Source organism: Bison bison, unplaced genomic scaffold, assembly GCF_000754665.1.
Source record: "Bison bison bison isolate TAMUID 2011002044 unplaced genomic scaffold, Bison_UMD1.0 scf7180017860360, whole genome shotgun sequence".
Lineage (NCBI taxonomy): Eukaryota > Metazoa > Chordata > Mammalia > Artiodactyla > Bovidae > Bison > Bison bison.
In genome coordinates this window covers 405050-427865 of record NW_011490932.1, presented here as the reverse complement: position 1 = coordinate 427865, position 22816 = coordinate 405050, and the positions used below count along the sequence as shown (strand labels likewise).

The 22816-nt window shown below is 38.4% G+C and overlaps 1 protein-coding gene across 2 annotated transcripts in view; it reads left to right on the top strand.

Annotated features, from left to right (window-relative positions):
- Positions 1–22816, top strand: part of PIBF1 (progesterone immunomodulatory binding factor 1) — a 231558-nt gene that overhangs the window by 29655 nt on the left and 179087 nt on the right. For both annotated transcript variants that reach the window (XM_010831994.1, XM_010831989.1), the window contains exon 6: positions 20177–20310. In XM_010831994.1, the coding sequence (XP_010830296.1) occupies positions 20177–20310 (134 nt within the window). The remainder of the gene's footprint in view (positions 1–20176; positions 20311–22816) is intronic.

Sequence of the window (22816 nt, the reverse complement as noted above, 5' to 3'; positions counted from 1 at the left end):
GGTGGTTTGTTAAATTATTTACTGCTTTGATATTTGGGGAATTCAGAGATACTAGTTTAAGTTTCATCTCTGCAGTTTGATGATGGTGTGATGATCTTGGTTAAAGAACTTAGTCTTCTCTACCCCTTCAGTTCCCATGATAAAAATATGGATGAGAATATGTAACACCTCCCTCACTTACATGGTCATTATTATGAGAATAAAATTCAGTCAGTAAATATTCACTGTACACCTGTTATGTGCCAAGCATTGTTATAGGTATGTGGGGTACCTCAGTGAATAAAACAAAGATCTCTGGCTTTGTGAAAATTATATTTTAAAAGGAGTGCAGGGAAACAAACAGTAAACATTATATTAGAAAGGAAGCACAAAGTAAACTATCAAATTTACAGACAGCAAAGTTTTTCAGGAGTAAAATACTGTTACCAGTAAGGCAAATTGGAGGACCATCTCAGAAGATAAGTAAATATTATAACCTATAATAATAGGTGTTTTCTTTTATACATCTCATAGCTTATGATCCCAAAATTAGCACATTCAAAAATAATTAGCAGCCCTGCTGCTGCTGCTGCTGCTGCTGCGTCGCTTCAGTCGTGTCCGACTGTGCGACCCCATAGATGGCAGCCCACCAGGCTCCCCCGTCCCTGGGATTCTCCAGGCAAGAGTACTGGAGTGGGTTGCCATTGCCTTCTCCAAGCAGCCCTAGAGAGAGTAATTTTTTCTGTTTTATTATGAAAGTTTTCAAGCTATAGATAACTAGAAAAAATTTTACAGGGAACACCTAATTTCTGCCTGATAATTTATACTTAGCTTAATCTGTCCATCCACCAGTAATATTTATGAGAAATTGCCAGATTTTTTTTTTTTTATGTATCAATAGTTCCTTTATATTGTTGGGAAATATTTAATTGTATGGATATATTCATTCTTCCTTGATGGGTATTTGAGTTATTTCCACTTTGAACACATTATAAGTGAAGCTGCTCCAGACTTTTGAACATTGGCTTTGTATGGACATACATTTTTGTTTTTTCTTAGGTAAAATTTAAGAGTGATATTTTTTACTTCTAGATTTCTATGTGTTGTTTATTATTGTTTTTATTGCTCTGGTATTTGTTTTTTCATTATGAGCATATTTTCCTTTATACCACTGAGAATAGTTAAAACCTCTACTTGAAAATCTTTCTCTGCCAATTCCAAAATCTGGGTCACCTCAGAGTTGGTTTTTGTTGATTGTCTTTTCTTTTAAGAATGGGTCACATTTTCCTGTTTCTTCAAAGGTCAAGTAACTTTTCAAATTGTTTATTTAAATCATAGAGTAAATGTAGATCTTAACAGTACAACTGCTATGTTGGATAGACTGCATTTTGACAGTTACTGATGTTTTTGTTGTAGCAGGAATTTAACTAATTTATACTCAAGCTGTATACTCTGTCTCTTGGGCAGCATGTGAAATTTCAGTTGAGTTTTTTGTTTTTTTTTTTTGGCCTAAGTAGGACTGCTTGGGTCTGTCCTACCTGTATGTTGTTCAGAGGTCAGCCAGATATTTGGCAGAGGCTTCCCTGGTGGCTCAGAGGTAAAAGCGTCTGCCTGGAATGCAGGAGACCTGGGTTCAATCCCTGGGTTGGGAAGATTCCCTGGAGAAGGAAATGGCAACCCACTCCAGTAGTCTTGCCTGGAGAATCCCATGGAGGGAGGAGCCTGGTAGGCTGCAGTCCATGGGGTCGCAAAGAGTTGGACACGACTGAGCGACTTCACGACACGACATGATAATCCACAGAATGGAGTTCCCCTTCTCTGTCTCTAGAATTCCCTCCTCACTTTAGAGCATCTGAGTTACCCATACTCTGTTTTCTGGTTCTTCAAGCTAGAAAGATGAAGGATTTTCTCTTACACATTTGTCATCTTACTTGGCACGTGGTAGCTCTGCCTTCCAGCTAAAAGGCTTTTTTTTTTAAAGGAGACACCAGGAAATTCACCCAGTGCTGTTCCATTCTTCCTCTGGTAGATTATATCCCTCCAGAATCTGCCTGATTTGGGTCACTTTCTTATGCATTCAGGTGGTTGTTGTATATTTTGCCAGAATTTGAGATTGTATTGCTAGTAGGGTTGGTCAGATGGAACTTACAGATTCATCACCAGAAATGGAACCACCTTACAATTTTGTCTGAAACACAAGTGAAGAAAAAGAAAATACATTCTGTGCATGTGAAATATTTGGCTTTGAAACCCGCTGTTTTCTCTAAAAAGAACCTTGGCTTTGTTAGTCTTTCTTTCAACATTTTTAACTTTGTACTGACAGGGGTGATGACTCATGAGGCATTATTTGTTGTTGTCCTGTTGCTAAGTAGTGTCCAGCTCTTTGTGACCCCATGGACTACAGCACATCAGGCTTCCCTGTCCTTCACTGTCTCCCGGAGTTTGCTCACATTCACGTCCATTGAGTCTGTGATGCTGTCTAACCATCTTATCATCTGCCGCCCTGTTCTCCTCTTGCAGTCTTTCCCAGCATCAGGTCTTTTCCAGTGAGACAGTTCTTTGCATCAGGTGGTCGAAGTACTAGAGCTTCAGCTTCAGTATCAGTCCTTCCAATGAATATTCAGGGTTGATCTCCTTTAGGATTGACTAGTTTGATTTCCTTGCAGTCCAAAGGACTCTCAAGTACCACAATTTGAAAGCATCAATTCTTCAGCACTTAGCCTTCTTAATGGTCCAACTTTCACATCTGTACATGACTACTGGAAAAACCATAGCTTTGACTATACAGACTTTTCTTGACAAAGTGATCTTTGCTTTTTAATATGCTATCTAGGTTTCTCATAGGCATTATTAGGGGAAATATTAAAAGTAAAATAAAATGCATCACTAGACCTTGAACAAAATGTACAGTTTTGGACATTGTGACTTTGGTTGTTTGCACATCTTATTTATTAATAATTGTTGAATTCCTTATATAGCTATAAAGTTCAGAGTTTAGAAACTAAAATGTGGTATTTGGGCAACAGAGTTGACTATCTGAGGACATACACAGATTAAGATGGGTCAAATGAACCCCAAAGCTGGGGAAAATGTAACTGAAGTTCATAGAAATCACAAAATCATGAAATCACATAAGGTGAGGATTGACTTGCAAGAGGAGAAACTCAGGACAAATACACGAGGGTGGTATTATTTCATAGAACAGTTCAGTTCAGTCACTCTGTCATGTCCGACTCTTTGTGACCCCATGGACTGCAGCCTGCCAGGCTCCCTGTCCATCACCAACTCCCAGAGCTTACTCAAGCTCATGTCCATTGAGTTGGTGATGCCATCCAACCATCTCATCCTCTGTTGTTCTTTTCTCTTCCTGCCTTCAGTCTTTCCCAGCATCAGGGTCTTTTCAAATGAGTCAGTTCTTCACATCAGGTGGCCAAAGTGTTGGAGTTTCAGTTTCAGCATCAGTCTTTCCTGTGAATATTCAGGACTGATCTCCTCTAAGATTCACTGGTTGGATCTTCTTGCAGTCCAAGGGACTCTCAAGAGGCTTCTTCAACACTGCAGTTCAAAAGCATCAGTTCTTCGGCACTCAGCTTTCTATAAAGAAACTCTCACATCCATACATGACTGCTGGAAAAACCCACAGATAAGAGATAAAAAACTGATTTAGAAATGTAGTAGAATGTGACTTTTTGACCTTTAAAAAATAGAACATAAAACAAGTAGTAAATTAATAGAAACTTAAAAGAGGAAGCAACAGTTGACAAACATAAATGCCTCAAAAATGACAGGATCATGACAGTCCCATGGATACTAAGAGAAACTAAGATATTTGTTAGTTATGTCTCTGAGTTTTGTAACTGGGAGTTAGGGAAACAAACTTTCCACTCTACTAAGACTGTGGGATTAAGTTTGTCTTTTCCAAAATGATCTTAATTTTCTTTACCACATGGTGGCAGCATATATCCATTGATTTCTATAATCAGTTTTGAGCTACTCAGAAAATACTGTCATTGCCAAAGCTTTACTGTGTTACCTTATTTTCCTTTATATTTCTTATTTCATATCTGTTTCCTTAAACCAATCAAATAATATGTCTTCCTAATAAAATTCAGTTGATCTATAACTGGGAGATAGAATTTTAAGAAGCAAACTTTTCTGGCATAATATGCCAGATCAAAGATGTCTCAGTTATTAACCCTGATATCATAATTATACCTAACAGATACATTCAGAGATGTTAAAGCCCCACAAGTACACAGTTAGTTATGCTTTTATTCATATGTTCTGCTACCTCATGGCAGATAATGAGGTGAAAAACTAATTTAGAAACGTAATAGAAGGTGATTTTTTGACCTTTAAAAAAGAAGTCACCAATTTTAGTAGATTTCTTGAATTTTCTTTCATTAATTTTTTCTACATCTTTAGTTATTTGGAAATAATATCTATTGTAGATACTAACACTGGAAAATAAGGCTCATCTTTTACTTCAAGTTTAGAGTCTTTAAGTGTCAGTAACATAGTCTAATTATAGCATATTTTGAGCTGTTACGTATGTGAACTTGCGTATAGTATTTAGTGTTTTCATAAGTGCTGTACTTTTATTTTCTATTTATGAAATCTCTTTGTAACAGGTCAGAATTCTGGTCCAGGGCATGTAGTTAAGCTATTTGCAGCTGTTATGCTATCGTAGAGTTATTTTCAGCATGCTTCTTTCATTTCAAAAGAAATAAGTGCTAATACCAATAAGGCATTAATGAGTCTGCGTGCAGTGACATGAAGTTTCAGGTTGTTGTTTAGTCCCAAACTTATGTCTGAATCTCTAGCTATCCCATGGACCATAGCCTTCCAGGCTCCTCTGTCCATGGGATTTCCCAGGCAAGAATCCTGGAGTGGGTTGCCATTTCCTTCTCCAGGGGATCTTCCCAGACCAGGGATTCGAACCCACATCTCCTGCATTGGCAGCCAGATTCTTTACCACTGAACCACCAGGGAAGCCCAAAGTTCCAAAGGGAAATGATGAAATATTTTTCTCTTATGAGAGCTTTGGTAACTAGGAAACCAAAGTGTTTTGTTCAAAGAACTTCCTTGTTTCGGAAACATAGTTACATTTGTTGAGAAAACTTCTGCAAGATTACCTTGAGGCTCATCTTAAGTATTTATACCTGAATAATCCTGTCTTTATTTGAATGAAAATGAAGTATTTCATTAATGATACACACTTGTGATTCAGGTTTTTTTTCATTTCAGGGATTAATTTAACTGTTTGTTTTCTGAAGTTTCTTTTTTATCCTGTCCAAAAGTGAATTTAAAATTCCCTTGTTAGATACATGCTATGATGATACTCATCAGTTATAGTTATTTTAGAGTATCTGACAAATTCATTCAGTTCAGTTTAGTCGCTCAGTCGTGTCCGACTCTTTGCGACCCCATGAGTTGCAGCACGCCAGGCCTCCCTGTCCATCACCAACTCCCGGAGTTCACTCAGACTCACGTCCATCGAGTCAGTGATACCATCCAGCCATCTCATCCTCTGTTGTCCCCTTCTCCTCCTGCCCCCAATCCCTCCCAGCATCAGAGTCTTTCCCAATGAGTCAACTCTTCGCATGAGGTGGCCAAAGTACTGGAGTTTCAGCTTTAGCATCATTCCTTCCAAAGAACACCCAGGACTGATCTCCTTTAGGGTGGACTGGTTGGATCTCCTTGCAGTCCAAGGGACTCTCAAGAGTCTTCTCCAACATCACAGTTCAAAAGCATCAATTCTTCGGTGCTCAGCTTTCTTCACATTCCAACTCTCACATCCATATATGACTACTGGAAAAACCATAGCCTTGACTAGATGAACCTTTGTTGGCAAAGTAATGTTTCTGCTTTTTAATAGACTGTCTAGATTGGTCATAACTTTCCTTCCAAGGAGTAAGCATCTTTTAATTTCATGGCTGCAGTCACCATCTGCAGTGATTTTGGAGCCCCCAAAATAAAGTCAGCCACTGTTTCCACTGTTTAACTGTGTAGATCATAACAAATTGTGGAAAATTCTTAAAGAGATGGGAATACCAAACCACCTTAACTATCTTCTAAGAAACCTGTATGTAGGTCAAGAAGCAGCAGTTAGAACAGAATATGGAAAAATGGACTGGTTCAAAATTGGGAAAGGAGCACGATAAGCCTGACTGTTGTCATTCTGCTTGTTTAACTTATGTACAGGATATGTCATGAGAAATGCCAGGCTGGATGACTCACTAACTGGAATCAAGATTGCTGGGAGAAATAGCAACAACTTCAAATATGCAGATAATACCACTTAATGGAAGAAAGTAAAGAGAACCTAAACAGCCTCTTGATGAGGGTTGAAAGAGGAGAGTGAAAAAGCTGGCTTAAAACTCAGCATTTAAAAAACTAAGATCATGGCATCCAGTCCCCTCATTTCATGGCAAATAGAAGGGAAAAAAAATGGAAGCAGTGACAGATTTTATTTTCTTGGGCTCCAAAATCACTGTGGACAGTGACTGCAGCCATGAAATTAAAAGATGCTTGCTCCTTGGAAGGAAAGCTACAGCAAACCTAGACAAGATATTAAAGAGCAGAGACATCTGTTTGCCGACAGAGGTCTGTGTAGTCAAAGCTATAGTTTTTCCAGTAGTCATGTATGGATATGAGAGCTGGACCATAAAGAAGGTTAGCACCAAAGAATTGATGCTTTTGAACTGTGTTGCTGGAGAAGACTCTTGAGAGTCCCTTGGACTGCAAGCAGATCAAACCAGTCAATCCTGAAGGAAATCAGCCCTGAATATTCATTGGAAGGACTAATGTTGATGCTAAAGATCCAATACTTTGGCTGTAGACTTCTACGTATCAGAGGATGAGATGGTTGGGTGGCATCATTGACTCAGTGGACATGAGTTTGAGCAAGTCCTGTGGGATAGTGAAGGACAGGAAAGCCTGGCATACTGCAATTCATGGGATTGCAAAGAGTCAGACAGACTTAGAGACTAAACAACAACAATAATCAAGAAACATAAAGAAAAGGGTTTTAGAAAAACAAGGAGAAATTAATAAAAGTATAGTAATGATAGGAAAGTTTATAATATTCTTCCTTCTGAATTGAATATATCTTATAGACATAAAAATGAGTCAGGGCTAGAAGAAATGAGGCAATCAATAATTTTGACTTAGTTGTTATAATAGAGTTTAAAATTCCTTGGCCAAGGGATAATTTTTTTTTTAATGTCAATAAAGGGAATTCCCTGGCTGTCCAGTGCTTAGGGTTTAATTCCTCCTAGTACTTTGCCAACAAAGGTTTGTCTAGTCAAGGCTATGGTTTTCCCTGTGGTCATGTATGGATGTGAGAGTTGGGTTGTGAAGAAAGCTGAGCGCCGAAGAATTGATGCTTTTGAACTGTGGTGTTGGAGAAGACTCTTGAGAGTCCCTTGGACTGCAAGGAGATCCAACCAGTGCATTCTGAAGGAGATCAGCCCTGGGATTTCTTTGGAAGGAATGATGCTAAAGCTGAAACTTTGGCCACCTTTGGCCAGTACTTTGGCCACCTCATGCGAAGAGTTGACTCATTAGGAAAGACTCTGATGCTGGGAGGGATTGGGGGCAGGAGGAGAAGGGGACAACAGAGGATGAGATGGCTGAATGGCATCGCTGACTCGATGGACGTGAGTCTGAGTGAACTCCGGGAGTTGGTGATGAACAGGGAGGCCTGGCATGCTGTGATTCATGGGGTTGCAAAGAGTCGGATGTGACTGAGCGACTGATCTGATCTGATCTGAGGGGATCTAAGATCCCATAAGCTACATAGGGTGGCCAGTAAATTAATTAATTAATTAAATTCAATGAAAAGTTTACAAAACGATCATGTATATACTTGGCCACATAGTGAAAGAGTTAAATGTTAGGGACAGATTTAGTAGTTCCTATTTTTATTTTAATTTAGTAGTGGTCATTTATAGGGGACTGGCAATAAATTTGGAAATTAAACATTTTTTTTAGGTCAAAAGTAATAAACAAGAAAAACACTTTTTAGATCATAGAATAAGTAAAAATATGAAAACAAGAACATTTTACATCAAAATCTTTTAGACTTATTTAAAGCTGTGCCAGAGGAAAATCTGTAGCCTTAAATTACTTTTATAATTAATGAGAAGGATGAAAAATAAAAGCATATAGTAGTCAATTTTAGAAAGAAAAAAGAACAGTAAAAATAAGGAGTTTGGAATTATTGGACATTAATTAATATTGCCTGTAGCTCTGTGGTGACAGTCTTAAAAACTGAAAGAAATGTCCCAACAAAATATAGATTACCACAATAAGTAGAAGTGGAGAACTTGAAGAGAAGAATTACCACAGAGGTATTATACAGTGAATTCTTCAATCACCAGTCGTGTCTGATGCTTTGTGACCCCATGGGTTGCAGCATGCCAGGCTTCCCCTTCCTTCACCATCTCCCTGAGTTTGGTCAAACTCATGTCCATTGAGTCGCTGATGCCATCCAACCATCTCATCCTGTGTTGCCCACTTTTCCTCCTGCCCTCAGTCTTTCCCAGCATCAGGGACTTTTCCGATGAGTCGGCTCTTTGCATCAGGTGGCCAGAGTTGGAGCTTCAGCTTCAGCATCTGTCCTTCCAGTGAATATTCAGGGTTGATTTCCTTTAGGATTAACTGGTTTGATCTCCTTGCAGTCCAAGGGAAACAGTAAGTAAAGGTGTATTATTGATGAAGTTACCAGATTCGCCAGACTTCCCAGGTGGCAGTAAAGAACCTGCCTGCCAGTGCAGGAGATGTAAAAGATGCAGGTTCAATCCCTGGATCAGGAAGAACCCCTGGAGAAAGGCTTGGTAACCTGCTCCAGTATTCTTGCCTGAGAATCCTATGGACAGAGAAGCCTGGCAGGCTACAGCCTATAGGATCATGAAGAGAAGGACACGACTGAAGTGACTTAGGGCGCGCACTCCAGGTTCACAAATATATTGCCCTGATAGGTTCAGTTGATTTCTATAAGGATAGCTGATTCCAGTTGATTAAACAGTTGTCATTTAGTCGCTAAGTTGTGTCTGACTGTTTGCAACTCCATGGACTACAGCCTGCCAGGTTCCTCTGTCCATAGGATTTCCCAGGCAAGAGTACTGGAGTGGGTTGCCATTTCCTTCTCCAGGGGATCTTCCCTACCCAGGGATCGAACCCACATCTCCTGCACTGGCAGACGGATTCTTTACCATTCTGTCAGCCGGGAGGCCCGTAATTAAACTATACCAAACTAGTACTGAAAAAGATGGAACGCTCTGAGAAAGATGATACAAAACAAATCCATCAGCCATTTTCACTTACTACTAAAGTTGCAGAAATTCTAAATGAATTTCAAAATGAAATGAAGTTCAAAAATGAATTCTAGCATTTTATCAAAAGAAAAGTGCTTTATGTCTAATATAGTATATTTTAGGACAGAAAGGATAAACTGTTGCATCAGCAAGTTAAAGAAGAATAACCATTTAATTGTATCATTAAATGAGAAAAGATGATAAAATTCAGTGAACATTCCTAATAAGGACTCTAAGTATTTACTTTAAAAAAAGTTAGCAAAATACTTTATCCTAAATGGCAAAACTATAGAACTTTTTCTGTAAAAATAAGTAACTAGACACAGACTTGGGTTGCTTATTATTATCTAACATGGTCTTGGAGGGCCCTGGCAGATGCACTAAGAAGGAAAAACTATTCATGTTAACTTTTGAAAGGAGATTAAAATTTTTTTCTATTAGATACCACCTAAATTTAATGCAGAATTGTATAAGTGATCAATAGCATTTCTTTAGATTTAGAGAAATAACTGGTAGATATGGACTTGGGGGAAAATAATTAACTCATGATGCAGATAGTAGGCTTATATGAAGAGGACTATTAAATTGTATTGTTGAACCTGGAAGCACCATGTCTTAGGAGAAAAACTTATAAAAGTAGCTTTTTTCCCCCCCATATTAATACATTAATTAAATTCAGTTATTCTGTATCCCAAGAATTTTCTGATTTTCTGTATTTGATTTTTTTGGTGGAAGACAGATAATTCTGTCCAAGGATTGGGCTTGGATAAATGATTTTAGCTTATATGAAAAAGTAAGTGTTCTGGAATTGCCAAGAAAAATGTGGTGGAAAAAATGTGAAAGGAAGGGGACGTTAAGATGCTGCTCCTACCAAGATCCCACTTTATACTTCAAAACTAAATGTAATATTGACATAGAAACAGATATCAGTAGAACAAAATATAGAAATACATCTAATTATTTACTATAACATTTGCCAACAAATGTCTGTCTAGTCAAAACTATGGTTTTTCCAATAGTCATGTATGGATGTAAGAGTTGTACTGTAAAGAAAGCTGAGTGTCGAAGAATTGATGCTTTTGAACTGTGATGTTGGAGAAGACTCTTGAGAGTCCCTTGGACTGCAAGGATATCCAACCAGTCCATCCTAAAGGAGATCAGTCCTGATTATTCATTGGAAGGACTGATGCTGAAGCCGAAACTCCAATACTTTGGCCACCTGATGCGAAGAACTGACTCACTGGAAAAGACCGTGATGCTGGTAAAGATTGAAGGCAGAAGGAAAAGGGGACGACAGAGGAGAAGATGGTTGGATGGCATCACCGACTCAATGAACATGAGTTTGAGTAAGCTCTGGGAGTTGGTAATGGACAGGGAAGCCTAGCGTGCTGCAGTCCATGGGGTTGCAAAGAGTCAGACACGACTGAGTGACTGAACTGAACTGATTTACCACAATAGCCATAGTTCAATTCAGTTGAGAAAGAATGTTTTTTTTAGTATAAGGGTCCTAGCACAAGTGGATGGTACTCATCTGTTAAAAAAAATGTTGATCGTCAAGTTTTATACTATATACACGTATTAATTCTAGTTGGATTAAAATTTTTAGAAGGAAACCTAGGCCATTACTTCAACAATCATGCCAATTCTTAGCTCAGGGTCCACGTGCCTCTAGGTGGAATGGAAAGAACATTATTTTCACTTCTCACCGAAATTTAGAGCTTTAGTTATAAATGCCACAGTAGGTTTGTCACTGCCTAGAGCTCTGTCAGCATTAGAATTCAGGTATTTTCCTATCATGGTGTAGTTACCACAAATATCTTTAGAGATTAGGCTCATCACTATTCCAAACCTAGTGTAGTTGTTAGACTCCTCACTAGATCTTATCTTAATGCAGCAATGAAAAAAGGTCATATGTCAGGCTTCCCCAGTGATCCAGTGGTTAAGAATCTGCCTTGCAGTACAAGGGACTCCGGTTTGATTAAGATCCTAAGTGCCACAGCCTGGGAGGTATAACGCCTGACCCCACGCTCTAGAGGTTGTGAGCTGCAACAACTGAAGCCCTGATGCTCTGCAACGAGAGAAGCCCATACACCAGAGTGAACCTTACCTCCCGCTCACTGCAACTAGGGAAAGCCTAAGTGCAGCAACAAAGACCCAGCACGGCCAAAAAATACATCTTTTTTTCAAAAAAGACAATAAAAAGACTCAATTTTTTAAAAGAACATGTATAACTTTAAAAAATATTTCAGTAGTTTTACTGCAGTATGCAATTAATACTTGAATGACATGGGGTGCTGACCTTCCACATAGTTGAAAATCTGCACAGACCTTCTAGTCAGCCCTCCCTGTGTTTGCACACAGAATTAACACAGAATTAAGCAATTCTTTGTTTGTGGATTCAACCAACCACAGATTGTGTAATACTGTAGTATTTATTATTGAAAAATATCGTCGTGTAAGTGGACCTGCACAGTTCAAACCTGTTAGTTATTCAAGGGTCAGCTATAATTTGTTTCCTTTGTAATTCTGCATTATTTTAATTTTTGATTTTAGAAACTTTAGTCTCCGAAGGGGTTCACAAGTCTCACCAGGTTGCCAGTGGGGTCCAGGGCACAGAAAAGTCTTGAAAATTCCTAATTTATATGATTATTAGCAGTACTTCTCAAACTCTAATGTAAAGACAAGTCACCTGGGGATCCTGTTAAAATGAAAACTGGCAGAGTAGTTCTGGGTCGGGGCCTGAGACTGTTCACTGAGGATGCTTCCCAGCCTGTGCCCCTTCATGGACTGAACTATGAGTAGCTAAGTTTTGGACTGAGTTGTCCAACATAATGGTCACGGCCACTTGGGGCTATTTAATTAAAATTAATGTTCTCAGTTTTACTAGCCACAGGTGGTTAGTGACTAGCCTGTTGAATGGTACAGACGTAGAACATTGTCATCATTGCAGAAAGTTCTATTGGACAGTGTTGTTCTAGAGGTTGGAGTAGTCTTAGCCAAGACAGAGAAACAAAAAGCCTTAAAAGAAAAAAGCAAAAAGGAAGCCACAGGCAAAGTTTAATATTTAAAGGACACATTTGGTACAAAAATTGCAATGTAGATGAGCCAAAGTTAGTATCAGCACTGTTTAAAGCTCTTAGAGATTAACATGAAAAAGACAACCCAATAGAAACATGGAGAAAGACTATAAATAGACATTTCACAAAAAGTGCAGGTCCAAATGCCCAGGTGCTCAAACTAACTAGCGTTTTGGGAAATATTATACAATTAAAATAACAATGAGAACTCAGGTTGGCAAAAATGGAAAAGGTCTAATATCTATGCAGGTATAAGAGAAAAGATATAAACATTGGGGGTGGAAAAGTGAACTGCTGTAGTCCCTTGGAAAGACATCTGGCAACATCAGTTAAAATGAAAAAGAAACATTCTTCAGCACAACAATCCCAGTGGTGCTGGAACCTTGTCCCATGGAGTAAAATACTAACAGGTAAGACTATGTGCACAGGGAGGTTTCCTGCAGCAGGTGCTGGAAGGGGAAAGGAGGGACAGGAATAAATTCTGGTCAATAAAACAACAAGAAAATGGCTACATAAACAATGTACAGTGTACACTGAAATTTTCTGCAGTCATTGACAAGAAAGAATTGGAGAATATCAGTTATTTTAGGATTTACCCAAGGTACCTATCTTCCCATTTGTGTTGTTTTCATGAGTATATGAATATGGAGAAGAAGAGGGAAAGGTGCGTGTTATTTAATGCGAGTCACCTGAGGATGCAGATGGTATGTCAAAGAGAAGAGAGGGAAGAAAGAGATCAAAAATATGAAATTTCCTTCTCTTTACTAGTATGTATGATAGTTCCACAATGTATATCAGTTGCTCAGTCATGTCTGAGCAAGTAAGGATGTATGATGCAACAACAGGTTAATTATTAATGGCAAAAGAAAGTCACCTGTGCTTTACTAGTAAATTGTCATAATTATTTTAAATACTTCCACAGTTTAAATGTGCACACAAAATTTATATAAGTAATTCTTAGTGACTCCATGGACTGTAGCCTGCCAGGCTCCTCTGTTTATGGAATTTTCCAGGCAAGAATACTAGAGTGGTTTGCCATTTCCTACTACAGGGTATCTTCCCGACCCAGGTATCTTGGGTTTCCTGCATTGGCAGGCAGATTCTTTACCAGTGAACCCCCTTGGAAGCCCAAATTTTTCCCTTTAGAAAAGCTTAAACTTTTGTTTGAGCTTATATTTATTAAAAAGATATTGAAAATTATCGTGTCATATATTGAAATTTTCCTGTTCTTTTTAGCTTACTTTTAATGGAGAAGACAATGGCACCCCACTCCAGTACTCTTGCCTGGAAAATCCCATGGGCGGACCTGGTAGGCTGCAGTCCATGGGATTGCTTAAGAGTCGGACACGACTGAGCGACTTCACTTTGAGTTTTCACTTTCATGCATTGGAGAAGGAAATGGCAACCCACTCCAGTACTCTTGCCTGGAGAATCCCAGGGACAGAGGAGCCTGGTGGGCTGCCGTCTCTGGGGTTGCACAGAGTCGAACACGACTGAAGCGACTTAGCAGTAGCAGTAGCAGTAATATTTAGTTTTGTCTTTTTTTTTTTCCCTAAGACTTTAAAGAAGAAGTCTAAATTTTTTTGAAAAAGATTGTATTTCTTGAGGAGCTTAACAACAAGTAGTAGTCTCTGGTAGCAAACAGATGGTTGTTTCTTAAAGGAACAGTTTTAACAGTCAAAGATTAATTAGGTTTCTTGTTCTTTTCAATATTTACTTGCTGGGAGTAGGTTATAGGCAATGTGAAACTTGTAAGAGTTCTGAGGAATGAATTCTCATGTTCTCAGAATAGCTATATTTCATTTCTACTTCTCTTGGCTGCTCTATCTCTCCCCAGGCAAGAGATCACTTCATTTATTAAAGATTTATTTTGACTTATAGGTTACCATTCTTTTCTCAGTATCTGTGGTGTGAGAGACAAAAGATTTAAATGATGCTTAGAAATTGTATCTAAAGTAATTGCCTTTGGGTTTATGCAGCTGCTAATTGTTTAAAATATGCCTATTTAATTGAATCTTTGAATACATTTTTTTTATTTTTGTGGAAAACATTTATTCAATGTTATCTTGTCATGATTTTTATAATATGTTTTAAGGAATAATTATAGTAATTATTTTAAAGGAAGGGAGTCTAAAATTAACTATGAATTATGCATGTGCCATATTTTAACCTGTAAAATTTGCAGTTAAAGTTGTTTTTTTTTTTAACAGCCTGGATTTGGGCAGTAGATAATATTAACTTCCAGTCAATGGTTTTATAGGTTCCACGGATAGAATCTGTAAAAATCAGGAACTTGAAGTTAAGAAAGGAATGAACTATTTATGAATTCAAGAACCTGAATTCTAGCCCTATCTCTGCTCAATCTGGAATCCAGGACAAAAACACTTAACCCCTCCAGGCCTTAGTGTTCTTATCTTGGAAATAAGAAGATAGTACCAGATTATCTCGTGCTTCTTTCATCTCTGAAATTCTGTAATTATGTCCTACTCTGCTGCTGTTGTTTGGAAATAAAGAGTCTGGGTGGAGGAGAGACCTCATTTTAAATATAAAAGGTTTAATAGTTGATAACTTTGCCAAAACACTGTATAACATAATTTTTTTTGTTTTTATATTGAACAGCAGAGAAACACATAGAGTGAAAAACAATGTTTCTTCCATTGGCTCTGCCCTCTTCTCTTCTGCTGTGACGATCACATGCATGTCTCCCTTTCCCTTCCTAAGACCAGCATCCCTGCAGAACTTCTCCCCAGTTAACGTTTTCTTGGTTGAAGTCTCTTGCTTTACTTTTTTAAAGCTTTTTAAAATTTTTCTTTAACAAAGCAATTAATAAAGAAATTGTGACTAACTTTTTACACAGATAATACATATTTAACCACCATCAAGACTAAGAAATGGAAACTGCTTTCATGCAGCTTTTCTCAGAATCTTTGAGAAAATATGGGTTCATATACATTGCATTGTTATCATTGTTTCAACTGAGGTTTTTGGGTTTTTTTTGCAGATGATAATAATCTTTTGTTTCAGTTGGAAAACCCATTTATTAATCCTTAATTGTTAAAGTCACTTTTTCTGCATTTTGAACTTGTTGTCTTAAATGCTAGTGCTGCATGCTGCTGCTGCTGCTGCTGCTAAGTCGCCTCAGTCGTGTCCGACTGTGCGACCCTATAGACGGCAGCCCACCAGGCTGCCCTGGGATTCTCCAGGCAAGAACACTGGAGTGGGTTGCCATTTCCTTCTCCAATGCATGAAAGTGAAAAGTGAAAGTGAAGTCGCTCAGTCGCGTCCGACTCTTAGCGACCCCATGGCCTGCAGCCCACCAGGCCCCTCCGTCCGTGGGATTTTCCAGGCAAGAGTACTGGAGTGGGGTGCCATTGCCTTCTCCAGCTAGTGCTGCCTAGTCCCTTTATATATCAACGTTAGTTGACTCTGCAAGCATTTCCAGTGTAACTACTATGTGAGGTTCCTGGGTGTAACCAGAGATCCGACAGGACTTCAAGGAGCTTCAGAGTGGGTGTGTAGAAAACCGAGGGTTATAGACAAGAAACATACAGCTACAATAACAGACTGACTTTTTTCAGGCTAGTGGTAGCCTTGTATTATTTCCTATTATGAATAATTTAGGAGATGGTAAAAATGACATTAAGCCCAGCAATCAAAATCAGTTCCATTCTAGATATGGAGGAAACCTGCAAACAGTGAAATCTTCTCAGTGACTTGGTTTGTCCTTGATATCCCTGTGTAGTTTTTTTTTTTTTTTTTCTTTATTGAAAGAGGACACTGAGACTTGCTATTAACCAAACCTGTTTACTTTTTATTTAGACATTTTCTGTTAGAAAGAGTTGGTGATTGGAAATTTTGTTTTCTTTTTTACGTTTGAAAAAATTAAGTTTTTTACTTCTTTGAATTCAGTCAATTTAATATCCTGTTTTGCTCCTTCTTTTCCAATTTTTGTTGTTATTGTTGTTGTTGAGTTACTCAGTCATGTCCAACTCTTTGCGACCCCATGGCCTGCAGCACACCAGGCTTCCCTGTCCATCACCATCTCCCGGAATTTGCTTAAACTCATGTCCATTGTGTTGGTGATGCCATCCAACCATCTTGTCCTCTGTCATCCCCTTCTCTTCCTGCCTTCTAGCTTTCCCAGCATTAGGGTCTTTTCCAGTGAGTCAGCTCTTCGCATCAGGTGGCCAAAGCGTTGAAGCTTCAGCATTGGGTCTTCCAATGAATATTCAGGACAGATTTCCTTTAGGATTGACTGATTTAATCTCCTTGCAGTCCAAGGGACTCTCAGAGGGACTCTCAAAAGTCTTCTCCAACACCGCAATTCAAAAGCATCAGTTCTTCTGTGCTCAGCCTTCTTTATGGTCCAACTCTCACATCTGCACGTGACTACTGGAAAAATCATAGCTTTGACTATCTTTAGCCTTAGCCTTAAAGTTTTCTTTCTCTTGTCAATGTTCTTTCTCTTGTTGGTGTTCTTTCTCTTGTCTGTGTTCTCTGCTTCCTCCCTTTTTATTGAAACTGCCTGACAGAATCTCAACTCCTGATTTTTCTACCTGAGCGCTACTGAAGAAAAGCACAGAGGCAGTAACACAGCTGTAAGTTTATTGTTACCGACTTCGAATGGGCCCACACAACTGCTGTAATTCAAATTTTTTTCTAGTTTTCTCCTTTCTCACAGCAGTTATTTTAGGCATTCAGCACTTCCTATCTCTAGCTCTCAGCTTTCCTTCTCTCTCTTTCTCAGTAAATGAGTTGGTGTTTCATTCCACAGAGAAAATGGAAATCTTCAGATGAAAATTGCCACAGTTTGTTGCCACAAACCTATTTACATCTGTACTGTTTCTGTTTTGTTCCTACTGTTTGTGGTGGCAAGAGGCTTGCTTTCAAAGAGTAGAAAATCATATGCCTCCAGAAACCAAGAGATAATATAAAATCTGTGAAGCAGTAGGGTAAGAAGTGGTTCTGTGGCTTGCTGGGAATTGATAGGAGCTACCTGAAGACATCCAAACGCAAGTTTTTAATACTCTTGTCAGCTGGAGCAAAGCCTGCCTTGATGAGCATGCCTGCTGGACTAAAGACTAGTCTCCACAGAGAAAATGGAGCCTTCTCAGGGGCTTTACCCCCAACCCTCACCATGCCTCTTTTCTCCAGTATCAGTACCTCTTTTTCTATTCTTTTGTATCCATATTTAGACATTCTCAAGCTTATCCCATTTTTGGAACCTTTCATTTATGCCTATTTTCTTGTCTAACTACTCTAATTTCTCTACTTTTAAACTGAAGAGAGAATTGCCTACTGCTCTGGTGTTTGACAGATTTTACCATACTGTTCGTGAGCTCTGAGGTTCTTATCCTCTCCAAGTCTACTTTCTTCAACCATAAAAATGAGATGAGGATAATATTAATAATATGCCCAGTCATAGAGTTAAGTATTAAATGAAAGAATGTAGGTATACTATTAATAGTACCAAAAAGGTCATAGTGAGTCCTTTGCTTACATACATTTGCTTCAGCCCCTGGCAGTCTGTCTTCTGTTCCCATCCCTGAAGCCCTGATGTGTTGTTTGTGGATTTTGTCCCCAGTAGTCACTGGTACCCCTGACAGCCTTGCCTCCTCAAAGCAGTTCTTTGGTTGTCCCTGCCACACACCCCAGGCTCACACTCTGCTTCTGTGAATACTCCCTCGGGTTCCTCCGACTCTGCCCTTTCCTCACTCTTTAAGTGTTTATCTTCCTCAGCATTCTGTCTCGGTCTTTGTGCCGTTGAGTGATCAGTTTGGCTAGAATCTCTCTGGTAGCCAAAGCAAAGAAAGAGCATTGCGATGATATTAATGTATAGTTCATGATCGTTTACTATGTGTTAGGCATTTTTATAAGCGCTTTACATGTGTCACTTGATATAATCTGCACAGCAGCTCCATGGGTCAATGAGGTAGATAAGAGCAATGAAGTACCGAGAGGTAAACCTGCTCCAAGTGCTGCTGCAGGTAATTCAGTTCTAGGCAGGTGAATTCTGGAGATCTCTGTCCTAACCATAACACTGTACATTCTCCCCCAAACAGAGATTAGTAATGTTTAGAAAGGTAAAAACAGGAAACTACAGCATTTTCTGGGACGTAGATCTGAAATGGTATGTTGGTGATTCTTTGGGGGAGATGAGAGAGTCTCCTCAGCTATGATCTGCTAATAAATACCTCTTAGTAACATTTTATCCTCATGGACAATGTCAGTGCAGAATAGTATGACCAACACAGAGCACACCCAGTATCGTTTTCCATGATTACATTTTTCATATAGCCATCTGATAGAAATTTGGAGCTAACATTTCACAGTCAGGCCTAATAGTTTAAAAGGGACATAAACACTGTCTTAGTCATCTTTGTATCTACAGTATCTAGCCCAAGACCAGTCACTTAGAAATAGTTGAGTCAGTCTGTGACCTGCATGTGACCACACTGAGCTCGTCAGCTCTTTAAAAAAGAATGACTTAGGACAGGATGTATTTCACGTGACAGGTTCTGGGGGTAGAGCTGATGATTGCTTGCAAGATCTGCTGAGTTCAAAGGATCAGAAGAAGTAGGAACTCCATCCCTGTGTCCTGCTTCTCCTCCCCAATTCCGTATTCATGTTTTTCTTCATTAATTTATTGTATTTATTTCATTCTTACTGTATACCAAGTCCTGTATAAAGTAATGGAGATCCAGTGGCAAACAAGATAAAGTCCCTGCCCTTAAGATGTTTACACTCTGGTGTGAAAAAACTAATTTGATAATACACTAAGATCAGTACTCTGAAGGGAGTATTGATAGTACTCAGCTCTTCGGGCAGTGAGAACAGGTTAGAGGGAGCAGTGTATTCCAGAGAACCTCAGATCTTTATTAGGGTTGGAGGTGAAGTGTGAATGTGAGAAATGGTGAGAAACAAGGCTCGTAGGAAGCAGGGCCAAGTGTGCATTTAAGGCTTGTACTTCTGCTCCTCTTCCACATCTCTGCAATCTCTTTCTACTAGTTTAATGAGTACGAGGAAGCTCAATGTAGAAATGTGTTCCAGGCGCCACAAAACTCCTTTTTTGCTAAATACCACAACTGAAACTGCACGGTTAATCTTTTCAGTAACTGTTTTTCATTGTGAATGTTTGATATTCATGTGGTTCTTTGCCTGTCATTGTGAAATCTTCAAGAACAGGGGCAGTGTTTCATTCATTTCTATGTCTTTAGCATCTAACAGTACCCAATGAATGTTGAAAATATCATTAGCATTCATAGTCATTTTCTGTGTTTGGAAGGAATGATGCTAAAGCTGAAACTCCAGTACTTTGGCCACCTCATGCGAAGAGTTGACTCATTGGAAAAGACTCTGATGCTGGGAGGGCTTAGGGGCAGGAGGAGAAGGGGACGACAGAGGATGAGATGGCTGGATGGCATCACTGACTCGATGGACGTGAGTCTGAGTGAACTCCGGGAGTTGGTGATGGACAGGGAGCCTGGCGTGCTGCGATTCATGGGGTCACAAAGAGTCAGACACGACTGAGCAACTGAACTGAACTGAACTGAACTATTCACCAAAGCATAGTTGTCCTATTTTCTATGAAAAACAGAGTTCAAGTTTTAAACAAATGAACCTATAGACTACTCAGTGAGTTTAAGATTACCTGTCTTTGAGTAAGGAAAAATTACTAAATAGAAACATTGAGGATTTTTTAAAATTACAAAGATACTCACAGTTCAACGAAAGCATTCAATACAGAATTTGGTCAAGTATGTTTAGTTTGAATGGTTTGTTACTGTTTTTGATCTATAGACTTATGAGGAAGATCGCAGGAACTACTCTGAGCTTCAGATTAGATGTCAACGTTTGGCCTTAGAATTAGCAGACACAAAACAGTTAATTCAGCAAGGTGACTACCGTCAAGAGAACTATGATAAAGTTAAGAGGTAAGTAGTTAAGATGTCCACGTTACTTGTTCTCTTTTTTAGCATGCATCAGAGGCACTTGAATTCTTACCGTCAACATCATTAATGCTACTTTATATCTCTTTTTTTTTTCTGTTTCCATAGTTTTTTCTTTTCTAAAATGTCATATAGTTGGAACCATACCATACGGAACCTTTTCAGATTGGCTTCTTTGACTTAGTTATATACATCTAAGTTTCCTCCATATCTCTTCATGGCTTGATAGATCATTTGAATAATGAATAATATTCTATTGAATAGTACTCATTGAATAATAATATTCCATTGAATTATGAATAATATTCCACTATCAAGATGTACCAGTTTACTTATCCATTCACCGGCTGAAGGACATCTTAGTTGCTTCCAAGTTTTGGCAGTTAGGAATAAGTCTGCTATAAAAATTCATGTGCCAATTTTATATGGACATACATTTTCAACTCCTCTGGGTAAATACCAAAGAGTGTGAACATACTCGTATGGTAAGAGTATGTTTAATTTTGTAAGAAACCAGCCAAGTGTCTGTCCCAAAGTCTCTGTACCATTTTGCATTTTCACCAGCAATGAATGAGTTCCTGTTGCTCCACACCCTTGCCAGTATTCGTTATCAGTGTTCTGAATTTTACATTCTAATAGGTGTGTAGTCATATCTCATTGCTTTAATTTGCATTTCTCTGATGACAGGTGATATGGAACATCTTTTCATGTACTTAGTCACCATCTGTATATCTACTTTGGTGAGGTGTCTGTTAAAGTCTTTGGCTTATATTTTAATTGGGATGTTTGTTTTCTTACTGTGAGTTTTAAGAGTTCTTTGTATATTTTGGATAATAGTCCTTTATCAGATACATCTTTGGCAAATATTTTCTCCCAGTCTTGCCATGTCTTCTTATTCTCTTGACATATACCTTATTCTCTGTTGTATAAAAGTGTGTAGTTTTGGCAGCTTGGTGAGTTTAGATTGTATTTTTATATCAGTTATTTTTATTTTATTTAGAAGTTGCTTTTGCCTTTTTAAATGTGATATGAACCCAGGGAAATCCTATGTGTATAAATATTTTTGAACTCTTACTTGACTATTTTTATTTTATGGAGTGAATTTAAGTACTTTGCAGTTTTATCTAAAGTTTTTTCAGCTATTTCTTTTCAACAAAAGGCACATACACTTTCAAAAAAATGATACTTTCTGAGGATATGTTTCCCATTGTGTTGCTGCTAAATAGCTATAGCATATAATTTTCCTTTTGCTGGAATAGATTAATGAACCACTACTTAGCCATATGCCCTTAGGAAATCTCTAATTATTCTAAGCTGAAGTTTTGTCATTTGTGAGGTGGTGCTAATACAATAACTACACTGTATAAATTTAGAAGATTGAATAATTTTTATGACAGCATATATGTGTGCATATATACACATATATATAAAGAGATTATTAAACTGTTCACTGCTGTGTCTACTTGTACCTAAAATAATTCTTAAACCATTGTAGTCACTCAGTGAGTGTTTGTTAAATGAATGAATGCTTTATAAACTGTAAAACACCATAAGTAAATTTGCAAGGATTTGGGAATATAACGGTGATACTCCTACTCCCGGCATGACTGACATGCAGTGTGTGTTACTGTGTATGTATTGTTGTATCAAAATGTAGTGATTATTAGAGTTTGAAATCCATGACAAATATACGATTGGGTTTTCAAATAGAGCTAGATTTCAAAAGAATCATTTCAAAAAGAAGTAGATTGTGATGGTAAGATGGTACTTTGAGTTGGTGTTTTGATGATCTCTCAGGGCTTCCATTGTAGCTCAGATGTGAAGAATCCATCTGCAATGTGGGAGACCTGGGTTCGATCCATGGGTTGGGAAGATCTCCTGGAGAAGGGAAAGGCTACCCACTCTGGTATTCAGGCCTGGAGAATTCCATGGACTGTACTGTATGTGGGGCCACAAAGAGTCGGACAAGACTGAGCAACTTTCACTTCCTGCCACTATAAATCTATAGCAACAATAGGTAAAATATGAAAGGAGAAAACTAAAAGGCATAGTCATCAAAATAATCCAGAGTGGCCATGAAAGGATGGGTAAATGAACCAAGATGAGCCATGACTTGATAATTCTTTGCAGTGAGTGATGAAAGCAGGGAGTAGGGGGGGGAGGCGTCTCATTTTATCATCTTTATATATATATATATGTTTTCTATAATGAGAATCTAAGAAATAAAACTATAATAAACATCATCATGTGCTGGAAATGAAACAGGAAAACAACCAGGCAAGGGTGGCTCAAGCTGAGAATCCTTTGGTTCACTCAGTAGAAAGAATGGATTTTTAAAAATTGGTCTGATCACAAAAATATAAACTGGGAGGAAAAATCACTTTAATGTCCTTGGTAAATTCTCACAAATGTACAAAAGAGAACAGGTATATTGAGATTAGCTGCATCATTATTAGAAAGAATTCAAATGCTTTTTTTTTTTTTTAGTCCA